The 24247-nt window shown below is 50.0% G+C and overlaps 2 protein-coding genes across 4 annotated transcripts in view; both read left to right on the top strand.

Annotated features, from left to right (window-relative positions):
- Nucleotides 1-4821, top strand: part of Smarca4 (SWI/SNF related, matrix associated, actin dependent regulator of chromatin, subfamily a, member 4) — a 74269-nt gene extending 69448 nt beyond the window's left edge. For 2 of the 3 annotated variants that reach the window (XM_050125428.1, XM_050125427.1), the window contains 5 exons: nucleotides 1166-1274; nucleotides 1394-1495; nucleotides 2209-2341; nucleotides 2443-2585; nucleotides 4483-4821. In XM_050125428.1, the coding sequence (XP_049981385.1) occupies nucleotides 1166-1274; nucleotides 1394-1495; nucleotides 2209-2341; nucleotides 2443-2585; nucleotides 4483-4515 (520 nt within the window). In that variant the 3' untranslated portion in view covers nucleotides 4516-4821. The remainder of the gene's footprint in view (nucleotides 1-1165; nucleotides 1275-1393; nucleotides 1496-2208; nucleotides 2342-2442; nucleotides 2586-4482) is intronic. The other variant, XM_050125429.1, reaches the window with a different exon arrangement.
- An 8766-nt stretch (nucleotides 4822-13587) lies between these two features.
- Nucleotides 13588-24247, top strand: part of Ldlr (low density lipoprotein receptor) — a 27420-nt gene continuing 16760 nt past the window's right edge. Inside the window, exons 1-3 of the mRNA XM_050125486.1 lie at nucleotides 13588-13886; nucleotides 22608-22730; nucleotides 23275-23397. Of these exons, the coding sequence (XP_049981443.1) occupies nucleotides 13820-13886; nucleotides 22608-22730; nucleotides 23275-23397 (313 nt within the window). The 5' untranslated portion in view covers nucleotides 13588-13819. The remainder of the gene's footprint in view (nucleotides 13887-22607; nucleotides 22731-23274; nucleotides 23398-24247) is intronic.

Genomic DNA, 24247 nt, shown 5'->3' with positions numbered 1-24247 from the left:
TTGAAAAACAAAAAAGAAAACAAAAACACAAAAAAAAAAAAAAGAGTAAAGTTCAGGGTCATTCTTGGCAACGCAGCAAGTTGGAGGGCCACCCTGGCTATTTGAAAAGAAGAAAGATAATGAAGGATAGAGGGGTGCTGGAGAGGTGGTCGTGGAGCTCAGTGCCACAGGGACTCTCTCCTCCCTACAAATACCACCCTCTTGGCCCTGGGGGGCATGGTTTCCTCTGCCTCACTCACTGGTTTATCTGCCACTTGGGAACTCTGAAGGGCTGAGCAAGTGTCAGGTGATTGATGAGGGGGCAGGTGCATTCTGGCCCCTTACACCAGCCACACAGAGACCCTAGGGAGTCTGGTTCCCTCCCTCTGCTAGTGGGCGTGACCCCATCTGCCCCCCTTAGGCTCTCTACACAGCCTGCTCACACCACTTACTGTAGGGGCCACTAAGGTTAGCACTTCAGGACAGCAGTCAGGGTGATGCTGAGCTGCAGCTCACCCTTGTATGAAGCAGCACTTGTCCCTTTGGAGAACCCAGGACACACCTGCGCTCTTCCTCTTTCGTCCTGGGGTTTTGCCATGTACTCTGAATGAAGGCCTCTGGCTTGGTGCCACCTGCAGGAGAGCTGCATGTGGGAATTGTGGCCTCAGGAAGGTTCCTGTAATGCTCTCGGTGCTCAAGCATAGAATGGAAATGAAGGTGAAGTGGGTGTGGTGGTGCACACTTTACTCCCAGCACTCAGGAGGCTGTCGGAGCCTGGTCTACAGAGTGAGACTACTGATGGGAATGAGAGTGCTTGGAGGTGTGTACCCTGAGGGTGGCAGTGTGACACTCCTTCCAGAGCTAGGCTTAGAGATGTCACCAGACTGCGTCCTGCCACTGGACCTGGTTATCCGTCAGGAATGTTTGTGCATTCAGAAGGCCTCAAACACTTAAATAGCTGCCAGGTTAAATGGAGGGGGTGCTCACCTTCAGTCGCAGCACTGGGGAGGAGGCAGGCTGTCATTTCTGAGTTTAAATCCAGCCTTGTCTGCATGATGAGACTCCCAAAAAGATAAAAGAACTCCCCGGTCTTTAAATCCTCCTCTTCTGTCCTTGTGTGATGGTGCAATGTCTCTCTCGGGTGATGGGCCAACGCCCGGGAGTGACACACCGTGTCACTTTGCAGCAGTAGTGGAAGACAGCTCAGCGAGGTGTTCATCCAGCTTCCCTCGCGCAAGGAGCTTCCTGAGTACTATGAGCTCATCCGAAAACCCGTGGACTTCAAGAAGATCAAGGTATGTGGGTGCCAAGAATCTGGGGCTCTGGGAGGACAGCCGGATCAGCCCAGCAGTCACAGCATGGGCAGACAGGAAGTCATGGCTGCCCAGAGTAAGGCCTCCCTCACTCCCCACAGGAACGCATCCGCAACCACAAGTATCGCAGCCTCAATGACCTGGAGAAGGATGTGATGCTGCTCTGCCAGAATGCTCAGACGTTCAACCTCGAAGGTTCCTTGGTGAGCACCCGCATGGCCATTGTGCCGCCTGCCCTTCATCCCCCTGCAAATAATGGGGTTTGAACAGTTTGGTCTGCTCCTATTACTGAAAGCAGTGTCCCTTTCCTCGGTAGTAAAGGGGTCACATGCAGCTGCCTCCCAGCCTTGTTGTCTGTCTTGCAGTTTTATTTTTATTTTATATATGGGTGTTTTGCCTGCGAGGGTGTCCGTGCACTACACTGGCGCCTGCAGAAGAGAGAATCAGATCCACTGCTCCATGCAGTTGTGAGCCACACAGTGGCTGCTAGAGACTGAGCCTGAGTCCTCTGCCAGAGCATGGTGCTCTTAACCCTGAGTCATCTCTCCAGCCTGTGTTGCAGTTTTATATTTACTCCTTTTTATTCTCTTGAAAGGCATACTGTGCTGTGAGTCTTTTCTGTAGGGAAATGCCCCGCAGTGGTTCCCATCTGCCTCTGGTAGGGAGGGGTGGCTTCCAGGAGATGGGTTTTGCTTTGTAGATCATGGAAATACCATGCCAATAGGATTGTGTATTTCTGATATCATTCATCTTTGTAGACATCAGGGCCTTGAAAAGTAGAGTCAGTGAGGGAGAAACTGGCCAGTGCACAAGCCTCCCAGCCCTGGCATTTTGTCATCCAGGGAAGGGTTGTGGTGTGGCCTTGCTGAACAGCAGAGCTCCAATAGAAAGTGACATAAGCCTTGTGTCCCCACAGATCTACGAGGACTCCATCGTTCTGCAGTCTGTCTTCACCAGCGTGCGGCAGAAAATTGAGAAGGAGGATGACAGTGAAGGCGAAGAAAGTGAGGAGGAAGAAGAGGGCGAGGAGGAAGGCTCCGAGTCTGAGTGTGAGTGAGGGAAAGGGGCAGAGCTGCTGCAGCGGCTCACAGATGACCTGAGGTGCCAGCTGTTGCCTCGATTAACAGCTTACTTCCTTATGTCCCCTCAGCCCGCTCTGTCAAGGTAAAGATCAAACTGGGCCGGAAGGAGAAGGCCCAGGATCGACTGAAGGGGGGCCGGCGGCGGCCAAGCCGGGGGTCCCGGGCCAAGCCCGTTGTAAGCGACGACGACAGTGAGGAGGAACAGGAAGAGGTGAGGGCAGTGCAGCCCTTAGTTAAGCTACACCCCGGCCAGTCCCAAGTCCAGGCCACTCTGCAGATGGGTAAACTCAGGCTCAGCATTCTATAACCTTGAATGTTCTCACAGCCATGTCTAGCAGCTTACAGTGCAGACCCAGGCCCATAGCCAGGCAGCAGCGGTGTGCTTAGTTCTGGTAGCACACAGGCTCCAGAGCAGGGGACTTTGGGTTTATGGTGAAGCCTGCAGAGCAGCTAGATAGGACAAGACAAGTCTATGTCTGAGGAGAGCCAGGATCACTGGAATTACTGGAGCCACCAGACAGGTGCCAACACATTGGAAGCCTTCCTGTTTGGTGAAGCCTTCTATGGGACACAGGCTGGGTCCTCAGCTTCTACCTTGGCTTATACGGGACAGTTTCCACATAGGACCAGTGAGTTAAAAATAAAGAGGACTGGAAAGGTGGGTGCTATTCCAGAAAATTTAGATTCAATTCCCTGCACCCATGCAGGGGCTTATAACCATCTATAATTCCAGTCCCCAGGGATCCCATGTCCTCTTATAGCTTCTGTAGCCATGAGGAACACATGATACACAGACATGCATGTGAATAAAACACTCATACACTTACTTTAAAAATTAAAATGGAGCCACGCAATGGTGACACCTGCCTTTAATCCCAGCACTCGAGAGGCAGAAGCAGGTGGGGTCTCTGAGTTTGAGGCCAGCCTGATCTACAGAGTGAGTTCAGGACAGCCGGGGCTTCAGAGAGAAACCCAGTCTGGAAAAAACAATAAAATGGGCAAGTTCTGCAAAGATGACTCAGAGATTAAGAGTGTTAACTGCTTGTGTAGAAAACCAGAATTCAGTTTCCAGCACTCGGGGGTGACTCAAGTGCCAGGGGATCCCAGGCCTCTAGCCTGAGTGCACATACTAGTGCCCACACACAGACACACACCTGAACATTACATAGTGAAAACAAGCCGGCTGTGGTGCTGTGTCTTCAATCCCAGCAATAAAGAGACAGAGGCAGGCAGCCAAGATAGAGACCCTAGCTCAAAAGAAAACAAAACCCAAGTCTTTCTTATCTGTTTGTTTGTTCGTTCTTCTGTGTATTTTGCCTGCGTGTGTGTACGATGAGTATCCGTGGTGATCATGGAGGTTAGGAGGAGGGCATTGGGTCCCCTGGAATTGGAGTTAGAAAATGTTGTGAGCCGTTATATAGGTTCTGGAAACTGAACTCAGGTCCTCTGTAGGAGCAGATAGTTCTCTTAACCACTGAGCCATCTTTCCAGCCCTAAAAATAAATCTTAATAAAATAGTGACCGCAGTCTGGCGGTGGTGGCACATGCCTTTAATCGAGCACTCAGGAGGCAGAAGCAGGCAGATCTCTGTGAGTTCAAGGCCAGCCTGGTCTACCAGACAGGCTCCAAAGCAACAGAGGAACCATGTCTCCAAAAGACATAAATAAATAAAAATGACTGCAGACATAGTGGTGCGGGCCTGTGATCCCCGGACTTGGGAGGTAGAGGCAGGAGGATCAGGAACTTGTGGTTATCCTTGGCTGCATAGCAAAGTTTGAGGCTGGTCTGAGCTACATTAGACAAATACCAAAATGGCTGTCAGAAAACAGGACAAATGTTCATACTCAGAATAGCTGTAATGGGCTGGTTGCCTCTTGGAGCATTCCATAGTGGTCTGTCCTACACCCCCAAGCCAGTTTCTCTCCTATGCAACAGGTCTACTCGTAACAGGGCTGCCATATTGCAGGGCAGGGCCCAAGTTTTAATGTTTTCTTTCTGCTGTGTCAAGGTATTTTATTCCTTGGGATCTGAGATCCACAGGCTCTTCCCCAGCACTCAGGAGAGTGCCTAGGTGGTGGCCACTGAGACCCTGTCCCCTCTTCCTCCAGGACCGCTCAGGAAGTGGCAGCGAGGAGGACTGAAGCAGACATTCCGGAGTCCTGACCCCGAGGTGAACGTCCCAGCCGAGTTGGAGTAGCCCTTAGCAGTGATGGGTAGCACCAGATGTAGTTTTGGACTTGGAGAACTGTACACATGCAATCTTCCACATTTATAGGCAGAGAAGAATAGGCCTGTCTGTCGGCCCTGGTCTGGCCTTGAGTCTCTACCAGCATTAACTGTACTGTATCTTACTGGACAGAGCCGACGCTCCGGGAGGTCCACAGGCCCCGCGGGTATGTCAGTGTCACTGGAGTCAGATGTAATAAATTAAACCAATGACAAACCACTGCTGGCCTCTCTGTACTCTTTGTTGTTACAGTAGGGTCTGGACCACAGAGAACAAAGACCTTTGGTAGCTGGGACTAGCTCGTGGGCAAAGTACTGGCCATGTCATAGGTGCATCCCTACCACCCACACATGCCAAGCAAGCCAAAGGAGTGAGCTTTGGGTTCAAGTGAAAGCCTTCATCTCAATGTATACGGTGGAAATGAATCACAGAAGATGCCCAGTGTCCGTCTGTGTCCTGCATGTGCATATGAACATACACTAGCCATGTGCACATGCATACATGCATACATATACACATCCACATGGGCAGTCCCTCGTTTGGGCTGGGTAGATGGCACTATAGGCGAAAGTGTCTGCAGCACAAAGTCCCTGGTCTACATGGTGAGTTCCAGGACAGCTAGAACTCTGTCTCAAAAATAACTAAATAAATAAATAAATAAATAAAAGAATAGAATAGATAGAATACATAGAATAGATAGAATAGAATCTGTTTATTCCTAGGAGGCAAAGACGGGTGGATCTCTGTGAATTTGAAGTCAGCCTGATCTACAAAACAAGTTCCACAACAGCTAGGGCTTCATAGAGAAACCCTCTCTGATAAAACAAAAAAATAATAAAATCTGGCTCTTGCCAGGCAGCTCAAATAAATAAGTAAATAAAGCCTGTCTCAAAAAAATAGTGTACATAACACACCAACACATGAGTATGATAATACTGTTCATTTTAAACAGCAGCAAATCCAAAGTGAGCCTGACAGGTTCTGTGTGACCTTGCGTTTCTCCCAGCAGAAGTCTGGAGCTGGCCCCTCTTCAGTGTCAGAACCAACACCGGTACCCACACATCCAGCTACCTTGTGGTCGGAAATGGCTGCCATCATCCCAGCTGTTCACAGAGGAGCAGTCCTTCTCTTTTGTTGTAACTGTATACGTCATTTTTCTGTGCTGTTGACTACATAGTTGAAATAACCATTTTATGAGGCTGGGACCTGCCTCTTCTCATCTGAGAGCCAATAAACTAGTACTAGATTTACAAGGGAAATGACCCGGTACAGACACACATTGGGTTCAGCATCATGTGCTCTGCCAGGTGTCATGGGGACATGGGTCATGTGGGACAAGAGGTCAGAGTGGCAGGCCTGCCTAGTCCCAAGCTGCCCTTTGCCTGAGGTTGGCGACAGCCCCTTCCGGCCCCTCCCCTGCTAGTCCCACTCAGTGCCTGAGCTGTCCAGATTCCAGCGTGTAAGGGAGTCTTCATTTCACAGGTAATACTTCTCCATGACTGTGAGATCCAGGCCTGCATTTCAGGAGCGCTAGGGGTTGGAGTGCCTCTGGGTTCTGGAGGAGGGGTACTGAATCTAGAAGGTGGAAATGTCTTAGGAAGAGGTGTGACTTACACAGTGAGCATGTAACCATTTGTTGATACAATGAAGCACACCAGGCCAATTGCTAGAAAAATAGCAGCAGTGATGGGCAGTTGGTGTTCATGTTCCACTGTGAAACTCCCCTCCACACAAGGAACCGTGTGTCACCTAGTGGGTAGAGCACTCACCTTTCCTTCCTGAAGGCCTGGGCTCCACTCAAGCCTTGCGTAACCTTGTCTTCAGACATCCAAGGGCACCCGACAATCTTTCTTTAAAGCAAAGTTCCCAGCCAGGCAGTGGTGGTGCACACCTTTAATCCCAGCATTTGGGATTACAAAGTGAGTTCCAGGACAGTCGATGCGCAGATAAACCCTGTCTCAAAAAAAAAAAAAGAAGAAAAAAAAAAGAAATTAAAAATAGTTGGATTCTTTTTATTTATTTGGTTTTTCTAAACAGGGTTTTCTCTATGTAGCCTCGTTTGTCCTAGAACTAGCTCTGTAAATCAGGTTGGCCTCGAACTCAGAGATCCACCTGCCTCTGCCTCCCAAATGCTATAGTGTGCACAAAGGAGCAGAGGAAAACTTGTGGGAACTGCTCCTTTCCTACCATGTGGGGCCTGGGGGTCAATTTCAGGTTGTCAGGGTTGGTTGCCTTTCCCCACTGAGTTATCTCACAGGCCCTAAAGCCCTTTATTAAAACCCCAAACAAGGGTCTGGAGGAATAGCAACAGTTAGAGTGTTTGCTGCTCTTTTCTAGAATGTTCGTAGAGCCCAGGTCCCAGTACTACATCAGGTGGGTAACTCCAGATTCAAGGAATTAGATGCCCTCTCTGGACTCTACAAGGACGCACACAGAGACAGAGAGAAAAATCAAGTCTTTAAAACCACAAACAAGGCTGGGTAGTGGTGGCTCACGCCTTATAGGCAAGTGGCTCTCTGAGTTTTGAGGCCAGCCTGGTCACAGAGCAAGTCCCGAAACAGCTAGAGCCACAGAGAGAAATCCTGTCTCAAAAAACCTAAAACAAGCAAAGTGGCAACCCACCAGGGATTCTGAGGTTTAGGCTCTGATGACCTTCATGCTCCTCTGGGGATCTCTTCCTTCCTCCCTTTCTCTCCCCTCCTTCCCCCCACTTCCTCTCCTGCTCTTCCCTTTTACACTCACTTCTTTCAGGGGACTCAAGATAAGAGCTGAGGCTTTGGCCACTAGTGTTTGAAGGTCTGCTGGAGACCAGCACCGCACTGACATGCTCAAGAGGGCTCACCCCTGGGCTAGCAAAGCAGCAAGGTGGGTAGAAGCCACTACACCAACGTTGCACTGTGGCCATATCCAGCCCTGGATGGAACTGCATGGGCCAGTGGCCTTCCGGCCCTGCAGCCACATGGCTCAAGAGCACACACATGTCCATCTCTAGGGTTCCAGAGTGTTCCAGCCCAGACCATCCCAGTCCTGACCCAATAGCCCCCACTGGTGTCTACGAGTTCCTATTCCTTCCTCTTCCTACCCCAGCATCTCCCACCTAACCAGCCCATTCGCTTCTCCCTTAGACCCTCCTCCTGCTCTCACTCCAGCTAGTATGTTCCCCAGAAACCACAGGAGACACCCGAGTCACAGTTCAGGAATCCTCTATGGCACCCACCTCAGTCTGTGTAGGAGCCAACACCTGCCCCACTTCCTGCCGTGGTTTACTAAGGTGGGCGTGGGTAGCACCATTTCTCCAGTTGGGGGGGAATACAATTTATTCACTTCTTCCCAGGAAAGGTCATACAGCAAGGTATATGTTAGGGCTTAGGACACCCCACTCTGGACATCGTATTTAGGACAGAGGGAAATTGGCAGGCTTGTCTTTTCCCTTCAGCCTTTTTCATCGAAGCAGGCAACTTGACAGTCTAAACGTTACCTCGAGGACAAATCTCCGGGCTGGGCGTGAGAGTTTCTAGATTAGGTTCACTAAGGTGACCTAACACTTACGTGGGTAGTACCATCCCATAGGCTGGGGTTCTAGACTGACTAGAAAGGAGAAAGTGGCTGAGAAGAGCTCATCCCTGCCTCATGCTCCTGCCATGATGGCCCGTTGTCCCCTCAAATGGCACACTAAAATAAAACCTTCCTAAATAGCCCTTGTCTGCATCCAAGCAGAAAGAGTTCCCTCAGCTCTCTGTAAAGCTGAGCAAAAGCTCCCTGACCTCACAGGTCACAGAGGCCTTCCGGGTACCCTCCCTGCCCCTACACCCTGAGTAAGTGTCCTTATCACCTGAGAGGCAGGAATGCAGAAGAAAGCCAGGACTGTGGCCTTCGCATGGCCCTGAATCACCTCCTTTGATCTCAGCTCCCTGAGGCCAGCCCCTCATCTCACTGGGTTCCACAGGCTAAGATGCTACCACACAAGCCTTGGGCCCGTGTAATGATGGAGGGGAGAACCAGCTGCACCAAGTTGTCCCCTGAGCTCCATACTCCAAATGCTGTGGCATTTGTGTGCTCACAATAATAACCATAAGCAACTTTTGATGTTGTCTCCCTTGCTGGCCATGGTGCTGTACAGCCAACTAGTTCAGCTGCTCAGGAGTCTGAGGCAAAAGTACTGCTTCAGCTGAGGAGTTCAAGGCCAGGCTGGGCAATGTAGCAAAAGCCCGCGTTAATTAAAAAAAAAAAAAAAAAAAAGACTGGAGAGATGGCTCAGCAGTTAATTGCACTGGCTGCTCTTCCCAGCATTCACTTGGCAACTCACAATTGTCCATAACTCCAGCTCCAGGAGATCCAATACCTTCTGACCTCTGAGGGTACCAGGCAAACACTCAGCACACACATCTACATCAGGCAAGATAATCATACACATAAAGATTTTTTAAAATAAGAATTGACAAATGGTGGTGGCAGACACCTTTAATCCCTTTAATCCCAGCACTCGGGTGAGAGAGACAGGCAGATCTCTCTCAGTTCAAGGCCAGCCTGGTCTACTGAGTGAGTTGCAGTACAACTAGGTCTATACAGAGAAACCCTGTCAGAGAAAGAGGAAAGGAAAAAAAATCATTCATGCATGGTGGTGCACGCCTTTAATCCCAGCACTCAGGAGGCAGAGGCAGGTGGATCTCTGTGAGTTCGAGGCCAGCCTAGTCTACAAAGCGAGTTTCAGTACAGCATGGGCTGTTACACAGAGAAACCCTATCTGGGAAAGAAAAAGAGGAGGAGCCGGGCGGTGGTGGCGCGTGCGCCTTTAATCCCAGTACTTGGGAGGCAGAGGCAGGTGGATCTCTGTGAGTTCGAGACCAGCCTGGTCTACAAGAGCTAGCTCCAGGATAGGCTCCAAAGCTACAGAGAAACCCTGTCTCGAAAAAAACCAAAAAAAAAAAGGAGGAAGAAGGCATTCATTAACTTATATTTGATACACACACCTGTTACCCCAGTACTAGAAAGGTTAAGGCAGGAGGACTATGGATTTTGATACCATTTTGAGCTATATAGATCATGTCTTGGGCTAGGTAGATAGATGGCTCAGTGGGTCAGAGAGCTTGCTGTGCAATCATGAAGATCTGAGTTCAAATACCCAGCACCCATGCAAAAAAGCCAGACAGCCACATACACAGCTGTTAACCCCACAGACAGCCACCCATCTACACACCTGCAATTTTGCAGACTGCAGACAGCCTCCCACAAGCCTGCAACCAGCAGACTGCAGACAGCCGCCCACATGCCTGCAACCATCAGACTGCAGACAGCCTCCCACACGCCTGCAACCCTGGCACTGTGGGGAGCTGAGGTAGGGTTGCTGGTACTTGCTTACTATCAGCTGAGTCCCAGGTTCAGTGAATGATCTGTCTCAAGAGAATACGGGGGAAACAGCAGAGATAGTTTGGGGGGGGGGTGTTGAGACAGGGTTTCTCTGTAGCTTTGGAGCCAGTCCTGGAACTCTCTCTGTAGACCAGGCTGACCTCAAACTCACAGAGATCCACCTGCCTCTGCTGGGATTGAAGGTGTGCCCCACCGCCCAGCTGGTCACTGTTTTTTATTTTGAGACAGGGATTTGCTATGTAGCCCCAGCTATCCTGGAACTCGTTCTTGTAGAGCAGGCAGAGAGGGAAACTTACTTGGTAACTTCTTTTGGCCTCTGTGGGTACATGGGTGTGTGCACCCTCACATACACACATGTGTACACCTCACACACACATTTCACACAGCACACGAAGGTCCTCCTTTCTCAGAAAAGCCCAACAAGGAATTCTGGGGGCAGTTGAGTGGAGTATAATTGTGCAAGCAGTTGGACTTGATCTGATCCAAAAATGTGCAGAAAGCCCCAGGAGTAGCACACCTGTGGCCCGAGCTGTGGCAGCACACTGGTAGGTAGATCCCGGGGGTGAGACTGGCTGGTGTGGGGGGGGGAGAATAACCTTCACAAGGTGGCTCTCTGTTTTCACCTGGTTAGGCTGCCCTGGTGGCATGCAGCAAGGGTGAGGCAGACTTATGGACTGCTGCCCAGGGCAACTCAGGAGACAGCCACAGGTATGAGGTATTAGAAAAGTGAGCCCAACAGGCTGAGACTGCTTTATCCAAACAGTGAGGGGTCACTGGGACACACACACACACACCGCACAATACACCATACACACACCACATACACAGACACACACACCACACACACACAGACACACCACATAATACACCATACACACACCACAGACACACACACCACGTATACATATGCAGCACACACATACATACACACACCACATACACAGACACACACACCACATACACAGACACACACACCACATATACACACACACCACATATACACACACACACCACATATACACACACACCACATATACATACGCAGCACACACATACATACACACACCACACATGCACACACACCACATATACATACGCAACACATATACATACACAACACACACATACATACACATACCACACATGCACACATACCACACACACACCATACACACACATGCACACACACCACACAGCCACCAGGAAGTTGTGGCTATTTTACTGGAGGAGCAAAGGTGGTTTTCAGCATCTGGGCGTATTGTCTCTGTAGGTGAAGAGTCAGGCTTTGGTCAGTAGCCCTTAGCCGTTCTTTATGGCTAAGGGCTACTGCCCAGCACAACCTGGTTTGCATCTTCACGACCCGAGGCACAGAGCAGGAGATATTGTAGGCAGGTGTCTGTCTGGGAAAACTGGCAGGACCTGCTGTGCCACCAGGTGCTCACCTGAGTCAGTCCTCCTGGAAAGGCCTGACCTTCTGGGAGAAGGGATTTTTTCCTGGTGACTCTAAGGAGACCCAGTGGGGAGGGGAGGGGTGGGAGTTCCCAGAGAGCTACAGGCTGCTGTCCCAGCTACTCAGGAGATTGAGAAAGTGGGATCAATAAGGAGCTGGGGTTATTAGGGCTCATAATGAGTTGCCTGTGGCCAGAAAAGCCCACCAGGTGTGCCAGGTGGGTCCCAAGACTTCTGGTAGCAGACATTGTCCGCTGACCTTCGCCATAACATGTGTATATGTGTGCACACACAAAAGAGAATATTAAAATTCTATTTAGTTAGTTGGAAAGCAACTGAGGAGGACACCTGACATTGAACTCTGGCCTCCACACACACATGAACACACACACAACCACCCCAAAACCAAAAAGAAAAAAGAAACAAGCCAGGCAGTGGTGGTGCACACCTTTAATCCCAGCACTCAAGAGGCAGAGGCAGGCGGATCTCTGAGTTCGAGGCTGACCACCAGGTACCAAAGTGAGAAACTCTGTCTCAAAAAAAAAAAGGAGGGGGTGTCAAAGAGAAATCAGTTCAGCTGGCGGTGTGGCACACACCTCTGAGACACAGTAGATATCTCTGTGCTTGAGATCTCTGTGTCTGTATAGTGAGTTCCAGGACAGCCAGAGCTACATAATAAGAAAGACCCTATCTCAAAAACAAAAAATAAAATCAAAATCAAGAGAAATCAACTCACAAAATAAACTTGCTGTTTGTCTTTCGCTTAGGCTGGCCTCACGCACGTTCCTCTGGCCTCCACCTGCAGAGTATAGAGACCCAGACTCTGACAACAGCCTGGGATGAAACCCATGCAGGTACTCTACCAGCCAAGCCCAACTGGCCTGGTCTTTCTTCTGCCTCACTTCTCAGCCTCTGTTGTTTTGTATTATCTACTTACTTTTTCATTACTGCGAGAGTGTGATACACCACTGCACAACCATGCAGCTCACAGCAATGCAGTCTCTCCTCCCATGTAGGTCCTTGGTTTTAGACTCAGGTTGTTAGGCTTCCCGGCATGCACGGAGCCAAGAAGCAAGCCCCATTTCATTCTTTTGCTGGGAGCTGGGCGTGGAACCTGAAGCCTACTCAGCCCTTAGAGGCCAGCTCTGTGCAGCTGAACTACTCAGTCCTTCAGGGACCCTTTGAGCAGCTACAAATCCCAAGAGTCTTTCTTTGATTCTTCGAAGCTTCTCTGCTGTGGTTTAGCTTTCAGGGTCAATGTCAAAAGAAACCACATTTGGTTCCGTTTTTACTTTGAGGGAAGAGGATACGTATCCTTCGGTGTATTTGACTCCTTGTAAAAAGTGTAAGCAAGCAGTTATGTCAGGAGGTGCATGCCAAAAACAAAAGGATAGGAGAAATCAATATTTTTTGTCAACATAGAAAGATAATGAGGGACTGGAGAGATGGCTCAGAGTTGTTAAGAGCACTGGCTGCTCTTCCAAAGGTCCCCGAGTTCAATTCCCAGCACCCACATGGTATCTCACAACCATCTACAATAAGATCTGTATATCTGTATAACCTCTCCTGGTCTGCAGGCATACATGCAGGCAGAATACTGTATTCATAATACATAAATCGTAAAAAAAAAAAAAGAAAGATAATGAACCCCTTGATTTTGAAAATAATTATATAAAATAACTTTAGCTTTTCAAACAGGGAACAAACTCAGGGTTCAGGCTTAGCTGCGCGCTCCTTCACTTCCCAAGCCAACAAGCCCACCCCCAAGTCGTGTTTAATTAGCACTTCCCCCTTGATTTTATTCGCATTCCTCGCTGAGCTCTTTGTGGATCGAGTTGGATAACCATCTGAAAACTGCAGCAGTACTGAGGTCAGAAATCTATGCAGGGTTCCTAGAAAGCAGAACGCAAACGCAACAAGAAGCAGGTGGGCTTCCCAAACTTCTTTTTTTCCCTTGAAGGTTGAAAACACAGCGTCAAAAGGTGATCCGGACTTTGGAAGGACGCGGATTGTCCTTTGAACACTCTGTAAAGTTGGCCTCTAAGCGTTAGGAAAGTGTGTTGGGATTCTGAGGAAGGAGCCTCAGGAGCTTCAGGGGTTAACGAGCCGAGGTCACGTCGGCCGTTCGAAGCTCCTCCCCGTGCTGTGAGGTGAAGACTTTTGAAAATCACCCCACTACAGACTCCTCCCCCGCCTGGAATCCTCGCCTGGAAGAGCTAGGAATGCCTCCGGCCGCTGCGCGCCTGTAGTCGCCGGCTGGCCGTGTGCAGCGCAGGTTTGCAGCAGGGACACCGTGGGACCCGCCACCCCGGGTTTGCAGCCGAGATACCGTGGGGCCCGATTTGCAGCGCGGACACAGTGGACTCTGTGAACCGAGTGGACACGAGACGCTGACGCTGAGGATGAGCACCGGGGATCTAGCGCTGCGCTGGGCCATCGCCCTGCTCCTGGCTGCTGCTGGGGCTGCAGGTAAGGCTTGCTCCAGGAGCCCGCGCAGGGTAAGGGGCAGACCCCCTGCACTCGGGGAGTCCCCGGTGATTTATTTATTTTTGAACGAGAAGTGGTGAAGTGGAATCTCTCGTGAGAACTTCTAGTGAGGGTCCTTCCCGAGCGACTGGAAGGAGCTATTTTGGGAAGGGGGTGCCGGAGTTGTAGGGACTCAGGGTGGGCGTAGGGGAGACGGGGAGGGGCTCTCCCGGGTCAGCGGATGAGGGTCCCCCGGAGGTGTTATGGGTCTCCCGGAGCGATCGATGTACGTGGGAGTCCAAGAGGAGCGCTCCCGTCATTCGTTCTAGAGGGATACGCAGTCCCAGCTGCCCAACTTTGCGGCCCCTAGTCCTCTGTGTACACGACTCGGGGTCTCCACAGCTACACACCCAAATCCTGCCGCTACCGCGTGCCCGAAAGCACCGCCCCAGCCCAACCTCCCACCGCACCCCCGATCTCCTACTGGGTGCAGCCAGAACAGGCGAGCCTCGAGCCACTCCCCTCGTCCAATGGAAGGCGGAGGATGAGGTGCAGGGGCGTGGCTTGCACGAGCATCCCTATGGGGCGGGGCTCTACTTCTGGGCCTTCTGGGACCCTGCAGAGTTTCCGGGAGTGTTTAGACCTCAATCCCAATCTTGTCCCAGCTTCCCTGGTCCAGTTTCCTGGTCTAGTTCCCTGGTGTGCCTCGGGCCACCCAGGCCTCGCTAGCCAAGACTATCATCAGCCAGGGTGGGCCAGGGACCCAGCAAGGACTCTTGCTGATCTGCTATGTTCCCACTCTCTGAATGCGTTGGGTTTGGCTGCCCCGTAAAGTGGACTTTCCTTTTAGGAGAGGTGTTGGAATTTGGACGGAGGTTCGATGGTGTGTAATCAGGTTACAGTCCCACCCCCAACTTCTTTGCAGTCCTGGGGCTTGAACTTGACCCTGCACATTCGGGATAAATCCCTGCGTGTAAGCTGCATTCCCAGCTTCCGTTCCCCCACCCCCTTTAGGACAGGATCTCATTTAGTCCAGGCTAGCCTAATGACTGAACTGATCCTCCCTCCTACTCCTCGGGAGTGTTGGGATGACAGGCCTGTGCCGTCATGCTCAGAGTTTGGGATCTTGGGGATAGAAGCTAGGGAGGCAGACACTCTACCATCTGCGCTCAGCCCCAGTCTGGTTAGTCTTACAGTCAGCCTGGCTGGGACAGGAGCAGTTTAAATGGCTCTTTCCCTCCTCAGAACCAATGCAGGTAGGGAGTGATTAGTAGGATTCTAGAAGGAGTTTGTTAGTCCGCAGGGAATGGCTGTCAACTGTACAATCCCTAAAGACGTCCAGCACACCTTTAATCTCAGCACTGGGAAGGCGGATCTCTGTGAGTTCCAGGACAGCCAGGGCCATACATTGAGACCGAGTCTCAGAGAGAGCCTGTGTAAGCCGTTGAACAGGCAAACACTCGGCATTCAGTTGTAATTACAAACAAGGCTTGACCAAAGACCCTAATTTCTCCCATACATCTTTGCCTTCTTTAAGGAAAAAATGCGTTTTATGAAGTCTTGCGTGAGGTCTGGTTTCCCATTGTGCAGGAAGGCCTAAGAGCCCCTGTGCTGACTCCCAGACTCCCAGCCTGTCTGTCACACCTCATGCTCATAGTGACTATAATAGCTTGCTCTGGCTTCCTGCTTTGCCTGGACCATGTGATCTGTTACCGGGCAGTGGTGGCGCAGGCCTTTTATCCCAGCACTCTGAAGGCAGAGGCAGGTGGATCTCTGTGAGTTCGAGGCCAGCCTGATCTACAAGAGCTAGTTCCAGGACAGGCTCCAAAGCTACAGAGAAACCCTGTCTCGAAAACCAAACAAATGTGATCTGTTGTGCACGTTTGTTCAGGTTGGCAAGAGCAGATCGGGGACTGGGGTGGTGGCTCAGTTGGTGACATGCTTGCAGTGTACACGGGAGGACCTGAGTAAAAATTGCCGGCAGCTGTCTAAGCCAGCTGTGACAGCCTGCAATGGCGGTGCTGGGCGGGTTCCTGGGCTACCAGGAAATCTGGTCCAAAGCATAAACAGGAGAAAGACAGAGGAAGTCACGCGATTTGAACTTCTGGCCTACACGCGCGCGCACACACATGCACATACACATATGCATGCACACACACACGCACACACATGCACATGCATGCACAGATAGAGCAAGGAGCTGATGTAAGGGAAGTCAAGCATGTCAGAGGGTCCTCCAGACACAGGGAGAGTACAAATTTGCGGGCATTGATAATGTGCCGTGGGTGTATTCATTTGTCTCCATCATGGTTCTCGTTGAATAGAATTGGTAAAAGTTTGGGTGAAGTTGGATTTTTTTCTTGTTCTTTTCAGTTATCTATTTTTGGAGGCAGCATCTCACTTTGTAGCCCAGGCTGTCCTGGAATTCCTATGTAGTTCAGGCTTGCCTCACACTGTGGCAGTTCCTCTGCACTGGCCTTTCTTTTTCTTATTTTTATTTTTTTTAGTAGGGTCTCACTGTGCATTGCAGGCAAGTCCGCCTCACTCCTGCGTGCTGGGAGCCACTCCAAGCCTTTTGAAGGGTGATGCTCCTGTCTCTGGGTAGTTAATCCCTGCTCTTATCTTCTGCTTCCTCCAGATAAGACTCTGGAGTCTAGACACTTGGCTCTGGTCTGTACTTGACTCTTTGGCCAAGCTGTGGTGTTCTTCCCCTTTCTGCCTTAAGTGCATCGATACTTACAGCATCTGCACCTCTGGGCTGGTGAAGCAACTCCGCTTAGGATGCTGAGAGAGTGGAATCGATCTGCAGGATGAGGACCTCAGGCCTTGGTTGTCCTAGATGGTTGTTAGCCTCCGTGGTGAGTGCCTTTGCCACTGAGCCATCGTAAGCAGTCAGGCTGAGGCTGTGAAGGACTCAGTCACTGACCAAAGGTGTGCCTGGCAAGTGTGTACTCACCTGTTAGGAAAGTTGGTGCCATAAGGAAGTTTAGGGCCACTGAAAACACTTCTGTAAATGTGCCCTCACCAGGGTTGACCTCCAGCCAGGCTCCAGTCTCATAACAAAGGAGACAGCCCTGACCTAGAACCAGCCCTTAGGCCCATCCCCCTTATCAAAAACCAGGCAGCTCAGGGTGACAGTGATCGTCAGGTCCTGGTCCACTATTAATTCTTTATCAGGAGAAGCATAGTTTTGGTAGGTGGGCAGGATGACCCCAGATGACAGCCTTCAGAAAAGAACTCTGGGTACTAAGAATATCTAGCAATATCTGTGCTGTGTAAGCTAGGTTTGCAGGCTCTTGCCTGTTTCAGTTGTTCAAAGGGTAACGGGGGTCAGGACCTCAGAGCGACTTAAGGGTGATGGTGTGTGTCTAGAGAAATAATATTCAGTCCGAGGCTGTTCCCTTTTCTGCATAGGCAGAGCCAGTCGCAGGCCATTGTTAGAGCTTTTTCCCACGTTAATTTCCAGGTGCTCAAGGTGGATCTCACTAGGAGCATTCGCAGCCTGCCCCACTTTTATATGTAGCCCGGGTTAGCATGTATTCCCCCGGCTGGTCTTGAACTCGTTGTATCCCTCCTGCCTCAGCGTCCGGAACGCTGAGATTACAAGTGAAAGCCAGCAGGCCTGACCACAGGTTGCTTGCTCATTGTTTCTGGGGCGGAGCCCAAAGTGCTCTCAGTGTTAGGCACTTTCAGTGACAGCACCTCAACCTCCTTTATGTTGGTTTCTCTCCTTCCTTCCTTCCTTCCTTCCTTCCTTCCTTCCTTCCTTCCTTCCTTCCTTCCTTCCTTCCTTCCTTCCTTTTTTTTGTGACAGGGTTGCTCTGTGTAACCCTGGCTGTCCTCAGACTCACAGAGATCCTCCTGCCTCTGCCTCCTGAGTGCTTGACTTCCTTGCACACCACCTGTCCTCAGTAGTTTGGGGAAGTGACTGGGTGTGGCAGCACACTCCTGCCACAAGGATTCTTGAAGGGTCAAGTCCTCAAGTCCAGCCTGCGCGCGCTCTCTCTCTCTCTCTCTCTCTCTCTCTCTCTCTCTATATATATATATATATATATATATATATATATATATATGTTTGTGTGTGTACATACATATATATATATACATACATACATGGAGGCCAGCCTGAACTGTATGAGGCTTTGTCTCAGAAAAGGAAAGCCTTAGAGAGCAGTGACCACCTTATTTGTGTGTGGGAAACAGAACTGAGTATTTCCTCTTTCGGTTCTTGTGGTCTTGTCATTCTTCACTTTGGAGATCTGAGGGCCAAGGCTGAGAGGTGTGAGCCTGTTGATTGGAATGGCGGGTCCTGTTTTAGCGTATGCTATACAAAGTGACGGCCTTTTATGTTGTATTCGTCTATAACCCTGGTTATCCTGGACTTACTACTATGTAGACCAGGCTGGCTTTGAACTCACAGAGATCCACCTGCCTCTGCCTTGCTGGGATTAAAAGTGTGTACTATGCCAGGTGGTGGTGATGGCACATGCCTTTAATTTTAGCACTTGGGAGACAGTGCCAGGTGGATTTCTGTGGGTTCGAGGCCAGCCTGGTCTACAAGCTAGTTCCAAGACAGCCAGAGCTACACCGAGACACCTTGTCTCGAAAAACAAACAAACAAACAAAAAGGTGTTCACCGTTACTCCAGCTTGCTTTTACATGTCTAAGATTACATTTATTTGTTTCTCTGGTCTGTGTGAGTGCTCGTGGGCTTGAGATGACAGGGGGCAGAGGAGGGTCTCTCCTTCCATCATCCGAGTCCTGGGGATCAGACTCCGGTAGGCCTGGCCGCAGATCCTTTGCCCACTGAGCCATCTTGCTGGCCTTGTTTATTTCTCTTATTTTCTTGAGATGGGGTCTCCTCGTGTACCCCAGGGTGACCCGGAAGTCGCCGCGAAGCCTAGGATGTGCTCAAACTTGTAACAGACTTCTTGCCTTTGCCGCGAGATCCCTGGGATGACAGGTGTTCTCCCCTCCACCACACCTTCCTAATTTTTTATTCGTTTGGTTTTGTTTTGAGACAGGGTCTTGCTATGTAACCCTGGCTGGCTTCAAAGTAATGGTGATCCTCCTGCCTCCACCTCCTGAGGGCTGGCATGATGGGCTTCTACCTCATCGCCAGGTTTCCGCAGTGGCGGGGGTGGAACCCAGGCTTTTGTTCGAGCCCCAGGCACGGCCTTCGGGTGTGGCGGGTATTTCCACACCTCATGCTCATTTGTATGTCATTTAAGTGAGAGCAGGGGTTAGTGACCTATCACCGGGGCTGTGTGGCCTGATGGGGTGACACTCCTCAGCCCTTTCCTGCCAGTGCCCCCCTGAACTTTCCTTTTGTAATGATCCAACCAGTCCTGGAATTCTAGATGCCCTGCTCACCCGACCCTCAGAGAGAGTCGGTGAGTCACTTCCTTTACTGGCTGTATGATGAGTCACTGGTCCGGTTAGCACTGGGTAATGGAATATTATCGGCACACTGAACGTAGTGGTACACGCCTTTAATCTAAAACTCAAGAGTTCCAGGCCACCCCTAGGTACTGTGACACTGTTCGAGGAGGAAAAAAAAAAGAATTAGAGCACAGCTGAGCAGGAAGCCGGGACTTGGGAGGAGCCGCTGAACCACAAAGGGGCTCACTGGGGTGTGGGATTTCAGGCTAATCAACTTTCAGATTGTGAAGCTGGGCAGTGGTGGCGGCTTACACCTTTAATCCCAGCCCTCTGAGTTCGAGGCCAGCCTGGTCGATGCAGCAAGTTCCAGGACAGCCAGAGTTACACAGAGAAACCCTGTCTCGAAAACAACAGCATCAACAAAGAATTACTTTCAAGGTCCTGCCGTTGTAGGGCTTTTTCAAGGCTTTGTTTTCCTCCCGTGCGTGCTCGTGTGGTACAACACGCGGCACGTGTGTGGAAGCCAGAGGACAGCCTGCCTGAGTTGGTTCTGTCTTCTGCCACGTGGGTCTCTGGTCTGGAACTCTGGCTGGCAGTGTTAGCAGCAAGCACACTCAGCCATCTAGACTCACAGAGAAGCATTAGCAGTTTGCTGCGTCCCTCAGGGGAGCTCTGCTTTGCCTTCAGACTGGAGGTCTTCAGGTTAGACCTGATGGCTGCTGGTTAGATCCATTGCTCTTGTAAGGGTTCGGTTCCTGCCAACTCTGTCTGTCCACAACCACCTGTAACCCTGGGTCTAAGGGTCTGATGTCCTCTTCTGGCCTCTCTGGACACTGCATTCTTGTGCACAAACCCACACACAGACACACGATTTAAAAGTATAAAAACACTTATCACAGGGCGTGGTGATGCACACTTTTGATTCCAGAACTCTGAGGCAGAGGGAGGCAGATTTTTGAGTTCTAGGCCAGCCTGGTCTATAGAGCAAGTTCCAGGACAGCCAAGGTTACACAGAGGAAACCCTGTCTCGAAGGAAAAAACAACAAACTAAAAACTAAAAAGACTTTTCTTTGGGAGGCTGAAGAGATGGCTCAGAGGTTAAGAGCACTGACTATTCTTCTAGAGGTCCTGAGTCCAATTCCCAGCAACCACATGGTGGCTCACAACCATCTATGATGAGATCTGGTGCATATATACATAATAAAGAAATCTTTAAAAACAACAACAAAAAGACTTCTGTTTGGTAGCTAGGCAGGGTAGACAGAGGCTCAGCGATTAAAGAAGGGCACTGGCTGTTCCTCCATAGAACCTGAACTTGATTCGCAGCACCCACGCAACTGCTTAAACACGTTTATAACTCCAGTCTCGGGATCAGACCCCCTCTTCTGGCCTCCATATATGCAGGCAAAACACCCCTACACATATAATACAATTATCTAATCAGAATTTTTTTAATATTTATTTATTCATTGTGTATACAATATTCTTTCTGCGTGTATGCCTGAAGGCCAGAAGAGGGCACCAGACCTCATTACAGATGGTTGTGAGCCACCATGTGGTTGCTTGGAATTGAACTCCGGACCTTTGGAAGAACAGGCAATGCTCTTAACCGCTGAGCCATCTCTCCAGCCCTTCTAATCAGAAATTTAAAATTACTTTAATCCCAGCACTCGGGAGGCAGAGGCCAGCAGATCTGTGAGTTTGAGGCCAGCCTGGTCTACAAAGTAAGTTCCAGAACAGCCAGGGCTACACAGAGAAACCCTGTCACAGAAAAAAAAAAAATTTAAATAACAGTTTAAAAAAGTAGCCAATCATGATGCCCATACTTTATTTTTCATTGAAAATGACATTTTCTTCATGTAGTGTATTCTGATCATGCTTCCCCCGCTCTCATTCCTGCCAGATCTTTCTACCTCTCCAACTCCAGGCCTTCTTTCTCTCTCTTTAGAAAACAGGCAAATAAGTCATCAAACCAGAATAAAATAAATGAACAGAAACAGAAAAAGCAAGAGATACACACATTCAAGATCTATAAAAACACATAATTGGAAACCATAAAATAAAACCAAAAGACCAGTAAAGTTACAAAAAAAAAAAAAAAAAAAGAAAAGTTTAAAGAAAACATGACAAAATTTCCAAAATCAGCATTGAATTCATTTTGTGCTGCTGTCCACTGCTGGGCATGGGGTCTGCGCATCATGGTTTGCGTGCTCAGCAAGTCTCCATTGGAAAAAAACTAATTTCTCCTTTGCCAGCAGTTGACACTTGGGGACAGCTTCTGGCTTAGGGGTGGTCCCATGTCCAGTTCCGCTCTCAACCCTGGGACCCCGCCTGGCTTGGAGCTGTGCTTGCCGCCACTGTCTCTGTGAGTTTGTGTGTACATCAGTTCTGTTGTGTTTGGAAGGCCTTGTTTCACAGGTGTCTTCCTCTGGCTCTTGGACTGTTCTGTCTCCTCATCTGAAGGGTCCCCTGGGCTCTGAGGGAAGAGATTTAGTTCTTTAGGACTCGAGTATTCCGAGCTCTCTCACTCTGCACATTGCCCAGTCTGGGTCTCTGTGTGTTCCCATCTATTGCGGGAGGAAGCTTCTCTGATGAGGGCTGAGGGGGACGCTGTCCGGTGGGTAGAGCAGAGTGCTGTTAGGAGTCCTTTTGTTGCTGTGTTCCTTGACCAGGGCAGTAGTAGCTGTTTTCCCTCTCTGTCCCTGACCTTTCCAGTCCCAGGCTCTTGGCCATAGTATCAGTGTTGAGCATGGCTGCTGTCTCATGAGGTGGGCTTCAAGTCTGGTCAGACAGTGCTTGGTCACCCTCACTAGCGTGCCAGCGCATCACGAAATCAGGTGACCCATACTTTAATCCCAGCGCTCCAGAGGCAGAGGCAGGCAGATCTCTGTGAGACCAACGCCATCCTATTCTATATAGAATTCAAGCCAAGAACTACATGGTGAGACCGTCTCAAAACTTAAAGTTACTTAAATAACTAAATTACATAATTTTTTTTCTTCTGAGACAAGGTTTCTCTATATTCCTGGCTGTCCTGGAACTCGCAGAGATCCACCTGTCTATGCCTTCCCAGTGTTGGGATTAAAGGTGCGTGCCACCACCACTGGCAAATTAGATAAATCTTTATACTTTCTTTTCAACAGTCCAGATGTCAATGTTAATGACTGATTAACAGATTTTCCCTTTGCATTATTTGTTGACCCTCAGCTCTCCTTTTGGGTCTGACAAATTTCACTTGCTATGCTGGGTAAATTTGCCACTCACTGGGGTTGGCCACACTGGTGTGTGGCCAGCTTGGCCCGCTGCTGTTGAGAAACCCTTTCTTCCCCTTTGCTCTCGTAGCCGAAGACAGATGCAGCAGGAACGAATTCCAGTGCACAGATGGGAGGTGCATCTCCAGCAAGTGGGTCTGTGACGGTACCCCGGAATGCGCGGACGGGTCTGACGAGTCCTCAGAGACCTGCAGTAAGCCGCCTTTATGTGCTGGTGGAGCGAGGGACGACACATACTGAGTGGGGGCTCTTCCACTGACCCATGCCCCCACCCCTCCTTGGGGGGCTCTGCTGCTGTGTGAGACCCAGTATCCTTCCAGAGCAGCCCAGGAATGATGGGTTCAGTTATAAATTGAGAGGTGGGACAGAAGATGGCTATTCCTAATCCAGATTTCCAAAGTCCAAAGTGTTCTGTTCGCTGTGGCAGTGGGTTTGGAAGGGCTTCACCCTGATCCTGTTCTGCACGTTTTGGTCATGACACAGGTCCTCTAAAAGTCCAGTATGAAGTCATCTGCTGCATGGCTAAGCAGACATGGGTTCCTGTGACCAACCCTCACGAAATGAATTTGATGCTTGGAACCCATATCGTGGAGGGATTCCTGCATGTTGTCCTATGACCGCCACATGTCATGGCTGCGCCCGCGCGCGCGCGCGCGCACACACACACACACACACACACACACATCTGATGTAACTAACTGGTATTCACTTTGTGTACTGCTCCTCTTTCTCCCTAGTGTCTGTCACCTGTAAATCCAAGGAATTCAGCTGTGGGGGCCTTGTCAGTCGCTGCATTCCTGACTCCTGGCGTTGTGATGGACAGACAGACTGTGAGAACGGCTCAGACGAGCAAGGCTGTGGTGAGTGCTGCCCAGACTGTGGGTGGTGTGTGTGTGTGCGCGCGCACATGCACGCACACACACACACTAAGGAGTCGGTTGTCCAGGGGCCCTGAGGTGTGACAGCCACCAGGAGCATTCCTAAGGGGATTCCACCTGTAATGTGGTTGCTCCTTCACCCTCTCCTATGGCTTAGATCCCACCTTGAGAGACGGAGAGTGGTGACCTGGGAAGCATTTATGCAGGCAGCAAGCCCTGGCGACGGTTGCCGGGCAGCCCTCGTGTAGGCTGTGCATGTAGGAAGTGCTCACATATGTCTGTCTCTGTGATTTCAGTACCCACACTGAGGAAGGAGGCTTCCTCCAGCCACTGAGCTCTGCTAAGGAGCAGGGCTGAGGTACTGAAGGCCAGTGTGTGTTGAGATTAGAGCGGCGGAGCTGCATTCTGGCAGCCCTGGCTCCCACATGGCAGGCTTATGCCCCGAAATAGTTACATGGAAACTGTATTCTTTTAAACACTGCCTGGCCCGTTATCTGTAGCCTCTTATTGGCTAGCTCTTACATATTAATCTAACCCATTTCTAATAATCTGTGTAGCCCACGAGGTGGCTTACCAGAGAAGATCTTAACCTGCGTCTGACTGGAGTGGGAGAATCATGGCGACTCCTTGACTCAGCTTCTTTCTCCCAGCATCCTGTTCTGTTTACTCCACCCACCTAAGGGTTGGCCTATCAAATGGGCCTAGGCAGTTTCTTTATTAGTAAGAAATCACTCCCACATCATTTCCCCTTTTTCTGTTTAAACAAAAAAGAAGGCTTTCATTTTAACATAGTAAAATTACATATAGCAAAACAGTTATCAAGCAAGAATTA

Source organism: Alexandromys fortis, unplaced genomic scaffold (genome assembly GCF_014885135.2).
Source record: "Alexandromys fortis isolate MF-2015 unplaced genomic scaffold, M_Fortis_MF-2015_v1.1 scaffold_242, whole genome shotgun sequence".
In the NCBI taxonomy this organism is placed as follows: domain Eukaryota; kingdom Metazoa; phylum Chordata; class Mammalia; order Rodentia; family Cricetidae; genus Alexandromys; species Alexandromys fortis.
Note: the sequence above shows the minus strand (reverse complement) of the source record. Positions and strands in the feature narration are given on the sequence as shown.